The sequence below is a fragment of the Schistocerca nitens genome, chromosome 4 (assembly GCF_023898315.1).
Source record: "Schistocerca nitens isolate TAMUIC-IGC-003100 chromosome 4, iqSchNite1.1, whole genome shotgun sequence".
Taxonomy (NCBI): domain Eukaryota; kingdom Metazoa; phylum Arthropoda; class Insecta; order Orthoptera; family Acrididae; genus Schistocerca; species Schistocerca nitens.
In genome coordinates, this window is record NC_064617.1 from 402,162,396 (window position 1) to 402,178,007 (window position 15,612).

At 38.5% G+C, this 15,612-nt stretch overlaps 1 protein-coding gene across 1 annotated transcript in view; it reads right to left on the bottom strand.

Annotated features, from left to right (window-relative positions):
* Positions 1-8,607: 8,607 nt before the first annotated feature.
* LOC126251761 (solute carrier family 22 member 7-like) overlaps positions 8,608-15,612 on the bottom strand; it is a 166,632-nt gene continuing 159,627 nt past the window's right edge. Inside the window, exon 9 of the mRNA XM_049952376.1 lies at positions 8,608-9,654. Coding sequence (XP_049808333.1) covers positions 9,436-9,654 — 219 coding nt within the window. The 3' untranslated portion in view covers positions 8,608-9,435. The remainder of the gene's footprint in view (positions 9,655-15,612) is intronic.

The following is a 15,612-nucleotide window of genomic DNA, read 5'->3' on the forward strand; positions in this document are numbered from 1 at the left end:
GAAAACGTGTTGCCTAAACATGCGAAGGAGACATGGTACAAAATAGTTAACAGAGTAGTACCAACTAACCAAAGACTGGCGGAGATAAAACTCGTCGCAAGTGAGAAGAGCGACGTATGTGCCATGACCGACACCCTCGAGCACCGATTCACCCGTGGGAATGCCACCAACACATGGAAAGCGTGCCAGCAGATGGTAGCCCACATCAACAGAATGGCGCCGGGAAGCATCACAGCGGAAGCAAACACCGCCCCAGACTTCAACCCATTTCCACGACCCAAGCGACTGGCAACTCTCTGGATCCTCGCTATGATGGCATACGCCATCATAGTGCGAAGGCAGACCGACAATCTGGCCTTCCTGATGGACCTTTGGGAGGAGAACAAGATGGCCCAGCAACACAGGCGCTACCGCACGAAACTTTAGAAACTTCCTGCAGATGCCACTGCAGACAGCGATCGCCAGAGTCCTCCCCAGCCTGTGATCCTCAGTACCACCACCAGCCACCTCACCACACTCACCACAAGAATAACATGTGCAGTGATAGTGAATAAGTGCAACAGAAAAGATATAGTGCTTTCTCCTCTCGCCTCAAATAGTGAAGTATAGTAATATAAAGTGGTTCTTCTTAGTGAAATCAGTGAGACAAAGTGCTTCTCACCAAACATCTGTCATGCTCGCAGCCAAAACAGTGTCACAAGTATGCCCAGTAGTACTACCAGTTTTTTAAAATTTTTTTCATTATTTGTACTATATTGTCTAGGAGACAAGCATTACTTAGTGGAAAGTGCCAACTACTCATAATTTTTTAAATTATTTCCTTTACTATGTGCCCTATAAAATTATATTGTTTACTCACACTCTCCTTTCTGCTTCTCTTATATAATATGACAAAATTTTCTCTCTTCTTCAATTTATTTATAATCTGTAGTATATCTACAAAAGTTTCTTCCACTTCTGCTCCATCTATCATGGTGATGTTTCCCTCATACTGTCCCACCTAACAGTGCAAACTAGAGCAGGAGATCAAACCAGAATGACATACAGAAACATGAACTCAAAATCAATGTGTTGATGCTATGTATAAATTATTATGCCTGTCCTGCAACGTCTACCACAGAAAAAAAGATGACAAATAGCCATGTAAAAGGGTTCAAGGAACAACGATAAGAGAAAAACGAAAAAGGAAAAAATATAAAAATGAAACCTATAAAATGACAGTAATATTATCCGACACTAGGAATATAATAGATTAATAGAATAAAATGTCATTTTTTAAATGTATCATTGTTAATATATTTAAATAAATATATATGGTTAAAAAAAAAGTTCAATTCCCAGCTGGGTCGGAGATTTTCTACGCTCAGGGACTGGGTGTTGTGTTGTCCTAATCATCATCATTTCATCCCAATCGCCGCGCAAATTGCCGAAGTGGCGTCAAATCTTTGCTAAATTACTTCAATATCTAGTCCTTAGGATTGCAATACAAATTGTATTTTATCTGGTAATACCTAACCACCTCCAATATCCTTGTATATACTCTATACATGTAGGATTTGAAGGACTAAATAAATAAATAAAAATAAATAAACTGCCCTGAGACTGCTATTTATAATATCTTTGTAGACAGATCGAAGAAAAAAATCATCTCACAAAACAAAACCAATAGTAAATGGGCTATCTGGTAGTGACATGCAACACCTTGTTTTAAATTTTGAAACTTGTCACAGTTTCGGTTCCTTAAGGGTTGTGATATAGATAAGGCTATTTACAGATACAGAGAAATGTACTTAAGCCATTAGATAACAAATTACAGGCTACTGGCATTTTCTGTAACCTGTCAAAAGCCTTTGACTGTGTGAACCATAGCATTCTCCCAAGTAAATTAGAATACTATGGTGTCACTGGCAATGCTGCAAAATAGTTTGAGTCTTATCTAACTAACAGGTAGCGAAGGGTGTCATTGTGAAATATCTGTGCAGTAAGCAGTCAGTCTTCATCTGATTGGGAATTAATTACATGTGGTGTTTCTTAATGTTCCATCTAGGGTCCATTTCTTTTCTTGTGTACATTAATGACCTCATCAGCTACATTGCCAGATGCTAAGTTTGGATTGTTTGCAGAAGATACAAACACTACAATAAGTAGCAAGTCAAGTACAGATTTAGAAATAGCTGTTAATTAAATTTTCACTGACATTAATAAATGGTTTAAAGCTAATTCACTGTCATTAAACTTAAAGACCCACTATGTGCAGTTCAGAACCTGTAAGAGATTTCCTTCCAGCGTATGTATAATGTACAAAGACATGCAGATTGAAGAGGTTGACAGTGTTAAATTTGTAGGATAAAAATTCGATAATAAATTCAGTTGTGAAAGGTATACCACAGAACTGCTGAAGTGCCTAAACAAATCTGTATTTGCAGTGAGAATGATGTCAGATGGAGATATAAATACAAAAACACTTGCATACTTACTAACTTACTTTCATTCTATTATGTCACAATGGATCATATTCTGGTGTAACTCATCAAACCAAGCAAACATTATTAGTGTTCACAAGTATGTAATAAGAATCGTATTTGTGATGTAAATTCAGGAACATCATGTAGAAACCTCTTCAAGGAACTTTGTATTCTAGCTACTGCTCAGCGTATTTATTCCTTAATGAAATTTGTTCCAAGTAATATATCTATTTCCAACAAGTAGCTCAATACATAGAATCAGTACTAAGGGTAAGAACAATCTACATACAGACCTAAAATCACTTACCTTGGTCCAAAAGGGGTCAAATATTCAGAAACTCACATTTTCAATAAATTGCCATTAACCATTAAAAGCTTGGTTTCAGATAAGGTATAGTTTAAACACAGTTTTAAAGACTTTTTGATAGGCAGCTCTTACCATATATGTGAATATCTCAACAGGGACTGTTAGACCTGATTAAGTAAAAATCAAGATTAGGTACTTTTTGCATGATAAATTTTAAAAGTGCTTAACAATGTTTCATTCTGACTGTGTGTTAATTCTGCTAATACAAGCAGTTCCAGTTTACTGTAATGTATTCACCTATTTTGACAATCTCCTGATGAACAATCACTGCAGTAAGTATTGCATTCATTTGTTTTATGTTTTTTTGTGTTATTCTTTTCTGACATGTTCAAAACCTATGTGAATCATCTTATTTTTGGGTCTATGGAATGAAAACTGAATCTAATCTAATAAACAAGGATCAAAAGAGATGGTACTTACAAGTACCAACAGGCAACAAACAGACAAATAAAGCCAGGGTGATTGCCATGTAACACTTATAATTATTGACTAGATGCAGGTGTTGTATCAAGAGATACTGTTTGGGGCATGAACTGTAGTTTAGTTGTTGGTTTTTCTGAGATAGCACATTATTAAAGCCTCTGCCAATAACCAGCCCAAGAAGATAGGTGTAATTTCCTCCACATAAAACCATGAACAGCCCCACCTTTTACCTATCCCAGACGGAGCATAAACATTAATTACTCTAATCCCTTGCATATAGAATGCTGATGTCAAGGACCTCACACTGCTAACTGCTATTCTATCTTGCACAGAGGGACAGTGTCACTGCTTCCCGTACCATTAGGGATAATGTAAGTATTAAACTCTTAGAAGTCTGGTAAGGTCTCCAGTCAAACTTCCTGCATTAGCGCAACATCCACGTCTGCTACCCTCAGCAGATTCTGCACCAGCTGAAGTTTGATACATATACCAGTCATGTTGAGATTGACTGTTGCAATCTCGTAGGCTTGCAGCTGGTCCACAGGCAGTGAGACATTTGTGTCAACATGGAGAGGAAGTGTAATTATAGCATCAGATCATCCACACTGAGCCACCCATTCATCACACAAAACATTCTATTGTTCCTGTGCCACTAAGGTAAGAGTCACCTGTGCATTCCTGACCAAAGATTCAGCACTTAATCATCCACCCATGCTAATGGGTGAGTGCCAAGGTCTTCAAATGCCTCCCCAGTGGGAATGGCAGTCTCAGGGATACTTTGTAGGACACAGAGCATAATTTGTCATGTTGGCCAGTAACAAGTGGCTGCATGTGAGACATGAGCAAATTGATGGCCAGCCTGTCAGAAGGTCATTGTGATGGTAAGAGAGAGCATCAGCTAATGACTGTGTGGCAGGTGTACCAGCCAAGGTCATCTGTCACTTTTTATACCTGTTAAGGGATAACTGTTTCCAAGAGTACATTTCTGTGTCAGAAAGGAATGGGTCCCTGTGTACAGACACAAAGGCAGCCATGGGCACAACCATTGTATGAGCTTCTATCACACGGTGGGGTGTCTCTTCACCTCCTTCCAGTGCCAGGTAAGTGGGAGGGGGGCCTCTATTAGACATTGGTCACCCCTGCTTTAAATCACCATGTGTGAAAGATACTGCAGGTGATCAAGCTCACGCATCTGTGAAGTCAGTCTGGAGCACCACTACAGACATGAGAGGCAAAGGTGTTGAGGTGGTGAAAGCCATCAGATCCTTAAGTTTGAGCTGGTTAATCTGTCACTGTACACATTCAAAATGAATTGGGGCCTCTTTATTGCACTCCAAGCAGGACTTCAGCTGGCCATCATACAGGATCACTCCCCCTCCCCCCCCCCCCCATTTAGAGGTAGGATAGATCATGCTTACGAAGGTCAATGGGTACCTGTTTCACTCCATTCAATACATGGTGGGTGGTGAATTGTGCCCATTTCTCCATGACATGGATGTCAATCATTCCATAGGGCCTGAGAGAAAACACCACATAATCAGCCAGCACTTTGAACAGGCATTCAGATATGTGGATCATCCTGAGACTGAGATCCATCTGATCCACAGGTATCAGACCAATGTTGCTGTCCACATATTGGAACTTGAGCCCCTCTCTCATCTTCTCTAGAGTCTTGTTTCATGCAGCAGCACTAATTTAACATAAACACACAGTTCACAAATGTTGGGAGGGAGGGGATGGGGGGGGGGGGGGATGGATTCCAGCAAGATTAGTACAGGGGATCGTCATCTTATGTTGAAGAAATCTTTCTACTTGCTTATTCAGTTAGAAGATTTCTACATTTTTATTCGGTTAGAAGCTTAATTTTATCATCAATTTCAAATATCAATTGCCCACTTTCTGTGATAGACACTGATTTGCTTGAAGGCTGCTGAAGCACCTAAACACTTCGAAAGTGCATGCAGTTGTGAGAATGTCAGCAATTCTATTAGCATCACTTCACTGCCAAAGACAGACTATGCCCACTTTGAATACCTGAGCACATTTCACTGACAGACCGTAACTCCCTAATGTCCCATTGTCTGCTTCCAGTGATACTTACACAGGGATAGACTTTTTTTTTTTTTTTTTTTTTTTAAACTTCCTGGCAGATTAAAACTGTGTGCCCGACCGAGACTCGAACTCGGTACCTTTACCTTTCGCGGGCAAGTGCTCTACCATCTGAGCTACCGAAGCATGACTCACACCCGGCCCTCACAGCTTTACTTCCGCCAGTACCTCGTCTCCTACCTTCCAAACTTTACAGAAGCTCTCTTGCGAACCTTGCAGAACTAGCACTCCTGAAAGAAGTAAAGCTGTGAGGGCCGGGCGTGAGTCGTGCTTCGGTAGCTCAGATGGTAGAGCACTTGCCCGCAAAAGGCAAAGGTCCCGAGTTCGAGTCTTGGTCGGGCACACAGTTTTAATCTGCCAGGAAGTTTCATATCAGCGCACACTCCGCTGCAGAGTGAAAATCTCATTCTGGAAACATCCCCCAGGCTGTGGCTAAGCCATGTCTCCACAATATCCTTTCTTTCAGGAGTGCTAGTTCTGCAAGGTTCGCAGGAGAGCTTCTGTAAAGTTTGGAAGGTAGGAGACGAGGTACTGGTGGAAGTAAAGCTGTGAGGGCTGGGCGTAAGTTGTGCTTCGGTAGCTCAGATGGTAGAGCACTTGCCCGTGAAAGGCAAAGGTCCTGAGTTCGAGTCTCGGTCGGGCACACAGTTTTAATCTGCCAGGAAGTTTCATATCAGCGCACACTCCGCTGCAGAGTGAAAATCTCATTCTGGTTTTTTTTTTTTTCTTTTTCTTTATAATTTTCTGGCTTTGGCATGAGTGCTGTGTCTGTATTTGACAATATCTGTAAATTTTGATGCAATTTTACTTCAACATGCATTCCAAATCAATAAGTCTGTCTTTGTGTGGAAATCAGAGCATTATGTGAGCACTGTGGGAGGCAGAAACTGGGACATACGTAAGTTTGGGTCTGTCTGTGAAGGGTGTTCAGATAGCTGAAGCTGTTAGGCTGGCTGCACATGTAATGCAAAAAATCTAGATTCAAGTAAATTTTATAGCTGTCACAGCCCCATTTTCACAATTTGTGAATACATTTCCTGGTTAAGTATTTTCGAATGTTCAAAGTTTAAATAAAGTGATATAATGTGTTGTATCCACTCGACCTCCTCCACAAGTAAATCAAAGCATGCTGGAACACACTACAGTGCAATTGTGAATGTCTCTAATGTTTTTCGTTTGGCATTACATAAATCCTGCTTGTTCTGTTATGATTTTGCTCTCAATTGTGCTGAAAAATGTCACGAACCATTCGTTCTTATGCCTTGTGGAGATGACACAGAAGTGACACTGGCCTGAGGTTTTTGTGGCTCTGCAGAATCTTTCCCCAGTTTTAGCAGGGCTACCACCTTGGTTTTACTCCAGAGTTTCAGAATGTACATGGTAGTGATACAGCTAAGTCTAGTTCAATACTAAAAAAAGCTAAATCTATTTATAAAAAAGCAGAAATATCTGTTTCCATAGGGGAGGGGTTTGGGTAGATTTAGCAATTTTGCCAAGGGCATGGGATCATCTCAGTATGATTCTGCTGAGAAAGAAGATTATACACTGAGTTTGTGCACAATTAGTTGATGCCCAGAGGGAAAAGTGGGCACAACTATATACTCTCACAGGCTAAGACAAAATATGCAAAGAACAGTTCTTCAGCCACTCAAAAACAAGTACACCATGGAACCAAGGTCAAAATAATTGGAGAAAACCTGCAAGCAATGGTGGGAACTTTTATCAGTCTCTGCTTGAGAGTTTGTGTAGTGTAACAGCTGATGTTGAGAATGATGAGATCTGGTCTGGGTGATTGGTCTTGTGTAAAATAGTGAGATTCGATGAAGAAGTCAAAAATTAAAATACTTCTGTTTGAAGTAAATGTACAACATTTTGATGTCAACAGTTAAAAAAGCTAGCTTTACAATTCATGGCCAATACCTAAATCAATATGATCAGTATGGTAAGAAGAATTGTGTGAGTTATAAACAAAGCTGATGCATGAAACAAAATGTAAAGGCTCACATGCAAAGAAACTAATGAAAGGGGCCAATTCCAGTCAGATTAGTATGACTGTAACCAGCCCTCACCCTAGTAAACAGCAAATTTCAAGCCCAAACAATCAGTATCCTAAAAGTAAATAATAGCAATTTGAGGTAAATCTGAACAATGGGAGAGTAGAGAAACCTATTGTGTGGGGGCTCACCGCCAATGCTAAATGTGAATAGCCTGTCATGTGTCTTGCCTGCTGGTGGGCACTGACAAAATGTTTATAATTTCCCACCTAAATGTGCAATCAGTCAGAAACAAATTAAATGAAATAGACATTATCTTAAACACAAAGCCCTATCATGTTTTTCCAAACATAATTAACTATCATTAATCAAATATTGTCTCTTAGACAGAGAAAAAAAGCCACTATAAATAATTGTAGATCCCTTGTTCTACCTCTAATTACAGGAGTGCCACAACATTCTGTCCTGGGCCCTTTTTCCTTGTATACAAGAATAATCTATCTGGTTCTTTGCCCTACACTCTTGTAATTGATACTGATGATACAACCATCATAATGAATGATCCTGACATAGATGAAGTGAAAAGAAAACTCATAATGGTTGATATGTCTACACAGTGGCTACAAAAATGAACTAACATCAAACAAAAACTGAGCTGAAACAATATACTTCTGGCTCCACAACTAAGTGAAAAGGAAAGAATTCACGTGGTTACACAACTGAAGTGAGATGCATGTACAGACCAACTATGCATTAAACTACCACACGTGATTTACTTGCTACTGTGTTTATGTTTCAAGAAAAGCAGTGAGAACAATTACAGGCATTAACAACAGAGTCATGCCACATTTCAAGAAACTAAAAATAGTAACTGTACCTTCCCTCTAAATTAAAACTCTAATTTAAAGGCAATTGTTCTCAATAAAACTAACATTGAGAGTATTTAACTTACAGAGTTTCTATTCACAGTTGTGAAGCAAGGATTGGCATATAATACAAACTTAGAATATAATATATTAAGTCAGTCCAAAAATAGTTTCAATATACTGGCAGAAAGCTGTATAATAAATTACTGATGGTGTTTAGAGACCTACCATAGAATTCTCTTGAAAGTTATGTACAAAATCTATTAATCAATGGCAGTGTTTGTGAAGAAGATTTTTTATAATAGCTTGATATCCTAAACCAGACATCCAGTTCTTTAATGTAACATCTAGTTCTTTAATGCAACATCTAATTTTTAATGTAAAATTTTATTATTGCATACATATCGATATCCATATCATACACATGATCTGTGATTGATGAATAATTATGAAATAACTTGTAATGATAAATATAAAAAAGCAATTTCACGAAGTCAATGGTTTTCATTTTGACAACATTCCTCAACAATGTTAGCACTAAGTTAAAATATTAAAATAATACATTTGATAGTAAGCAGAGCAAACCTTTCATGTTTACAGCTACAATGAATCTCAATCATATGAAGGAACTATAGAAGTTTGAAATTGGTGTTAATCTCCTCACTAGCTTGAGAAAAAATAATATTAGAAACATTGTATTATTTGAAATGACTAACATTTTCATGCAACAAGATGAAGATAGTACACAAAATTGCCAAATCTTAAGTACTTCTAATGGTTCTCTTATTTTTCATCCTTCCTGTTTCTCACTTCATTGAGAAATTAGCATCACACACAGAATTTCACAATATTGTTCTTTGTGTTTTAAATGGTGGGAGTATAATTAGTAATAAAATAGTTGTGCTACGTTATTTAAAGATATTCTAGCTACTTGAATTTTTGTATGGCCAATTTATAACACAGAAATCTCTGACCATGTTTTACAGACTTATTATATGTACCACACTTAATTTACATGTACAGTAAATTACATTTGTTGTTACTTACTCATAATTCTCAGAACTTCAAAATATGAGTAGTGTAATTCATGGTAAACAGTACTGCCATAAATAACTGGCCATTATTTCTTGATTAATTTTGAAATTGTGCTGCATTTTCAGTGGCATTCTTGCATATAAAGCACACTCCATAACATTTACTTTTTTCTAAATTTAAGACACACACTTGCATAGCTCTATTGCTTCTTGTCTGGCCTTGTTCTTATTTGGAAAGCTCCAGTACTTCTGAGAACGACCATAGAGTGCAGCATCTTCTACCGTCTCTGGAAGTTTCTCATTAAGAGATTCAGGCACAAATGATACCAAAAATGATGTAATCAGTAATACACTTGCAAGTACACTAAACATGTACTGAGGGCCAGCCACTTTTTCCTATAACAGAAAGGTCCAAATACAATGTTTGTGCCAACATCTCACAATTTCATTGATCTAGAAACAGCTTGTTATATCGTATGCACATTAATAAAGAACTGTATGAAACCTAGATATACAATTCTATAACTCCTGAAAAACACAAAACTCATTTAAACAATAATAATGATGTAGAAATAAAATTATGCATGCCCGATTTGTTTTTGGAGGGGGGAAGGGGGAGGGGCAGACATCACCACTATTTCTGAAGCAAAGTGCACAGTAAAGACACAGGCCACTGAATAAGCAGGAATGTGCAACTGCAGACAGTTGATAGAGAAGAAAATCAGGAACCATAAAAACAGGAATGAACATAGGAATACAAAAATGAGGACTTGATATTGGAATGAATGTAAGTAAACACAAAGAAACAAAAAAATTTATATTTCTGAAGGCAGAAAGCTAACAAGGAGCACTCTGATGTGGGCAGGAAATGAAGAGGTGAGTAGAAGCAAGCAAGATGGGAGTTTAATTTCCTGATAACAATGGTGTCATTCTGGTTTGTGACTAAGAATACACCAGTAAAACATATCTGCTAGTTAAGGAATCATTCCAATTCATTAATACAAGAGCATGCTAAATTATTGAAGCAAGAAGGATATTAGCACTGCCATATATGTGGTCAAATGCCAGTGACTTCTACTTCTTACATAACATCTGCATGCAGTGTGGGAGTCTGCCCCCGTATCACACGCAGTCATGTTCCAAGCACTGCCAATGCTATGCATGTTATAGAAACATTACTGCAGACAAATCATAACATGCTGATCTTTAGCAGCTGACACCTGTGGATCCAGTCTCACTGTTAAGCAGCATGCACATTGGCAACACTGGTGTTGCCAGCACAGGGACCATGCTGCATCCACCATCAAGTGCACACTCAGTGCCGCATGATAATCTTCCTGCCTATAAAAATGTTATTTCACTGCAAGCAGGCAGTAGTGCTCACATTCACACTCACAACATAATGCATGGGCCTTCATGGCCTATTATTCAGGGCTCATAACAGCCATGCAATGGCAATCTGCCAGTTATCTGTTTCAGAGTCTTTGTCCGTCCGATGCTGAAATTCCCCAGACTTGGTACTTTAGCGGCCATTGCAATTATCGTAGTGACCCATGTCATGATGGACTAGTATCACCACCTTGGTCATGACATACTGTTCGCTTCACAAATATTCATATCTCATGAGGAGGATCCTTTCAGTTATACCATTCAGAAGCTACACTATGTTGAACTTCATTCTTTTTGTGCAGTATTAATAAAGTGTCAGTTGTATGCTACTTGGGAACTTATTTATTGAGTGCAGCCTACCACTCAGGGCACTAAAGTTGGCATTGATGATCAAGTTATGTCACTGCATTGTCCAGTATCATCTGCATCTCTTTTGCCAGTCTCCTGCAACCACACCAAACAATGCTGCTGCTGCTGCTGCTGCTCTGCATGTTGCAGTCTTACAGCCCTCCTCTCAAGAATGGCACTGCCCTGGCTTGATGTTTATGTCTTACATGCTGCAGCAATGGGAGCTGTCTATCACTGTTTTCTTGTCTGACTACTGCCCATCCCCACCATGATTGATTCTGCCCATCAACTCTGTACCTTCACCATGAAGATGCAGCCATGACCAGGCTTCCTCATGTAGGTGGTACAGCACAGGAAACATCATTTGAGAATATTGATACAACTCCATTCTTGCTGCACCAGATCTCATCTGCCCTGCCATCACCCTCCTCTGGCCATGAAACTGATGCTACTTCTCCAGTTCCATCTCTTCATCAAGAAGGTGCAGCCCTTTCAGTCTCTCTTACAAGAGTCACGTAGTACAGCAGTTGGCCATGAGAAGTGCCAATGTACTACATTAGACTAGAGAAGTGGCAGAAAAGTTGAAATTCAATTTATTATGTCTCCAAGATTAGATTAGATTAGAGTAGTACTTGTTCCATAGATCATGAATGCAATACTTCGTAATGAACTAAGGGAGGAAAAGTCCCCAGTATGCCAATAACTGCCAAGACAGTCACCCAGGATGACTATCAATAACAATATTTAACAAAACCATTGCGAAGACAAAAATATTGCAGTATTCTTCAGAATGCACAATCTGTTTGTTAATGTTAACTGGAAAGGAGAGTGGTATCCTGGTTTTCACATATTAAAAAGGCGAATTTAGTGATTATATCAACTAGTATCTGCTAAGGCTGAAGGTTTCAGTCACCTGAGTTGAATTAAGCCCATTGTGTATTCCACTGATGCAAAGGTGAAGTCAGTATTTTGGCATAGCTGCATAACTGATGACTGTGAAAGGCAACTAGAAGCAGCCATCATGGAAATCAACCAAGAGGTACTGAATACACCTCATAGTCTGCTGATCTATTAAAGCAAAGTCACAAAATCATCAAATACAAATGTCACCCTAGCAAATACCGCAGCAGCATGCTGTGTGAAAGACTGGAAGGTTGAGAGCAGAATGACATTGAGTGATCATATCATCATCATACACTTTATCACCAACGAACAGGAAATCCAACACACCACAAAAAAATGTATGCATACCGTCTGAATATCATTTCAAGGAAGTGTTTCCATGTGTAGGAAGTCCATAGCTAGATGTTGATGAAGATGTTGAAGGACAAGAACTGACAGTGGCTATACATAGAGCAAGGAGGCCTCTATAGCCATCAGGAGAGGTCTTGCTAGATGAGTACCTTGCATCTGGACCAAAGCACAACAGAAACTAAGATGATCCAAGAAGAAAGAATCCAAAGACTGAATAGATAAAGTTATGAATTTTAGGGATGTGTCATGGGAAACAAAAATAGAGTGATGGAAACAGATTGTAAAGATTAACTTTGGTTCCTGGGGAATGCCATACAAAATGGTCTGCAAGGAAATATGATCACTAAAAATCTTTTCCACTCTAAAAAGATGTGATGGTATAGTATTGCAATAAATAGTATGTCAAGTGTAGTTCTAGAAAGATCTGCTAATGATATTTTCATGGATATTAATAAATGGTTTAAAGCCAACTCACTGACATTAAACTTAGAAAAGACTCACTATATGCAATTTAGAACCTGTAAGAGGTTTCCACCCAGCATATGCATAAAATACGAAGAAGAGCAGATAGAAGAGGTTGACAGTCTTAAATTCCTGGGATTACAACTTGATAATAAATTCAGTTGGGAAGAGCACACCACAGAACTGCAGAAACACCTTAACAAATCTGTATTTGCAATACGAGTGTTAGCAGACATAGGCGACATAAAAATGAAAAAGCTTGCGTACTTTGTCTACTTTCATTCCATAATGTCATATGGTATAATATTTTGGGGTAACTCTTCAAGTCAAACAAAAGTTTTCAGAGTCCAAAAGCGTGTAATCCGTATTATTTGTGGAGTAAATTCACAGATGTCCTGTAGAAACCTCTTCAAAGAACTGGGTATACTAACTACTGCCTCTCAGTATATTTACTCATTAATGAAATTTGTCCTAAATAATATATCTCTTTTCCCAACAAACAGCTCAGTTCATACATACAATACCAGGAACAAAAATGATCTGCACAAGGACTTAAAAGCACTTACTTTAGTTCAAAAAGGGGTCCACTACTCAGGAACACTCATCTTCAATAATTTGCCAGTAAACATAAAAAATTTAGTTACAAATAAAGATCAGTTTAAAAGGAGCCTGAAAGACTTACTAGTGGCCAACTCCTTCTACTCCAGTGACAAATTTTTTAATGGAAACAAATGATGTATTGTATATATTCATACTATTTGTATTGTTATTTCAGCTTTAAAAAAAAAAATTGACATGTTCCACATCCACGAGGATCTCCTCAGCACGGATCTATGGAACGTAATCTAATCTAATCTAATCTAATCTAATCTAATCTAGTACCAAGAAGACACAAACAGCCAGCTCCCTGTCAATGGAAACACTGCTTCCTAACAATAAAGATAATGAGACTGAAAATCAATGTAGGTTACAGAAAATGTTGTGTGAAGACTATAGAAACAAGATTTTGTACAAGAAGAATTTGCGCAAATAATTGAAAGACTGAAAAGTAGAAAGTTCCCAGGATCAGATGATATTCATACCAAAGTAACACAAACCTTACAGGAGCAAATAGATTGTTACTTGCGTGAACTGTGTATCTTGCAAGGAAGGATCCTTGCAGCATGGAAGAATGCTGAAGTGGTGATTAGTTAATGGGCAAGAGAAGGCTTTAAAGATGCAGAATTCCTACAGATCAGTTTATCTTCTGAATGTTCTTGGCCAGACATGTGAAAAAATACTATGCAAGAGTTTATACAAGATAACAGACTGCTACACAGGATGGGTCCTCAAAAATATGGGTTTTTGAAGAGGCAAGTCAACTGAAGGACACAATTAATAAGGTACAAGTACCAGATATCTCATCATTGTACACTATCTGATGAGCAATATTGCTGCACTTTTGATAACCTATGGTGACCATATTACTTTGGTTCCCTTTATTATTAAATCTGCATCATTTACCTGTCACGACTGGACAGACTGCATAAAAATTACATACACACTTATTGTTTACAATTTTTCATGGAACATATGAAGAAAGTTATTCTCAACAAAGACATATTACATAACAACATTATATAACAAATGCAAACAATATTATTTTGCTCAATCACTTTTCTCACTGTCGATAAATTTTCCAATAAAGTATGATGGATGCTGTTTAGAGTTCTGCACAGTTTTCCTTGTGAATAACCCTGGCAGCAGACATTGCAACTACTGAAACACTATATTGTGGTCCAGACAGTTAGCAGCTTGGTATTTCAGCATCCTCTTCTTGTGGATGTCATAATTATGTATTTCTTGCCGCATGCTGAAAACTTCCAGTTTTTTTCATTTTTTTATGCTGATGGTACATGAAAATATGTACTGGCTGAAAATATTCCTAACAAGGCGAATATAGACTTGCAATGTTTCAGTCATCTGTTTTAAGTGACAACCCTGGCAGGTTTTCTGTCGCATTAACATATCCTTGCAACCTAAAGTGTGCCCTCCCTCCATTAATCAGGCCATATTGATGTGGCTATGAAACAGAGCATAGTATACTGCTCAGTTAAACACTATTTCATCTGCTTAGAAGGAATATTATATGAGAGTGTTTGGAGTGTACATACACACTGTGTGTTTACTGATTGATAGTTTTCTGTCAACCATGGAACCCAGGAGTTTTAGAGCCTCCATATAATCCTGGAATTCAACATTGCTGAGGCTGCATGTCAGATGTGTTTTTTCTTTGTTCATTTTTATTTTATTATTGATGAACCACTCTTTGACTTGTTGGAAAAATTCCTCTATTGCTTTAGAGCTGCATCAGTGTTTCCTTTGGCAAAAAGGGTGGTGTTGTCTGCAAATTTTAACATGTGGTTGCTACAACCCATATCATTGACATAAATAAGGAGAAGGAAAGGCCCTATGATGGTTCCTCAGAGACTGCTCCATGAACTGATACTACCTGCTCTCTGAATATTTGTATGAATTCAATATTTTTACCATGTCCTTGGGGTGCAGTTCATTCCAGTTTCTAGTTGCCAAACAGCTTACACTTTTCTTTTATGACCTTTACGACCTATGTCCAAGCATGGAATTTCATGTACAGCATTCTTCATTGCCCTGCCAAAGTTCAAAATGGCTCTGAGCACTATGGGACTCAACTGCTGAGGTCATTAGTCCCCTAGAACTTAGAACTAGTTAAACCTAACTAAACTAAGGACATCACAAACATCCATGCCCGAGGCAGGATTCGAACCTGCGTCCGTAGCAGTCTTGCGGTTCCAGACTGCAGCGCCTTTAACCGCACGGCCACTTCGGCCGGCGCCAAAGTACTGAGTGAAGATATCAGGACTACATGACTTTAATGTGGAG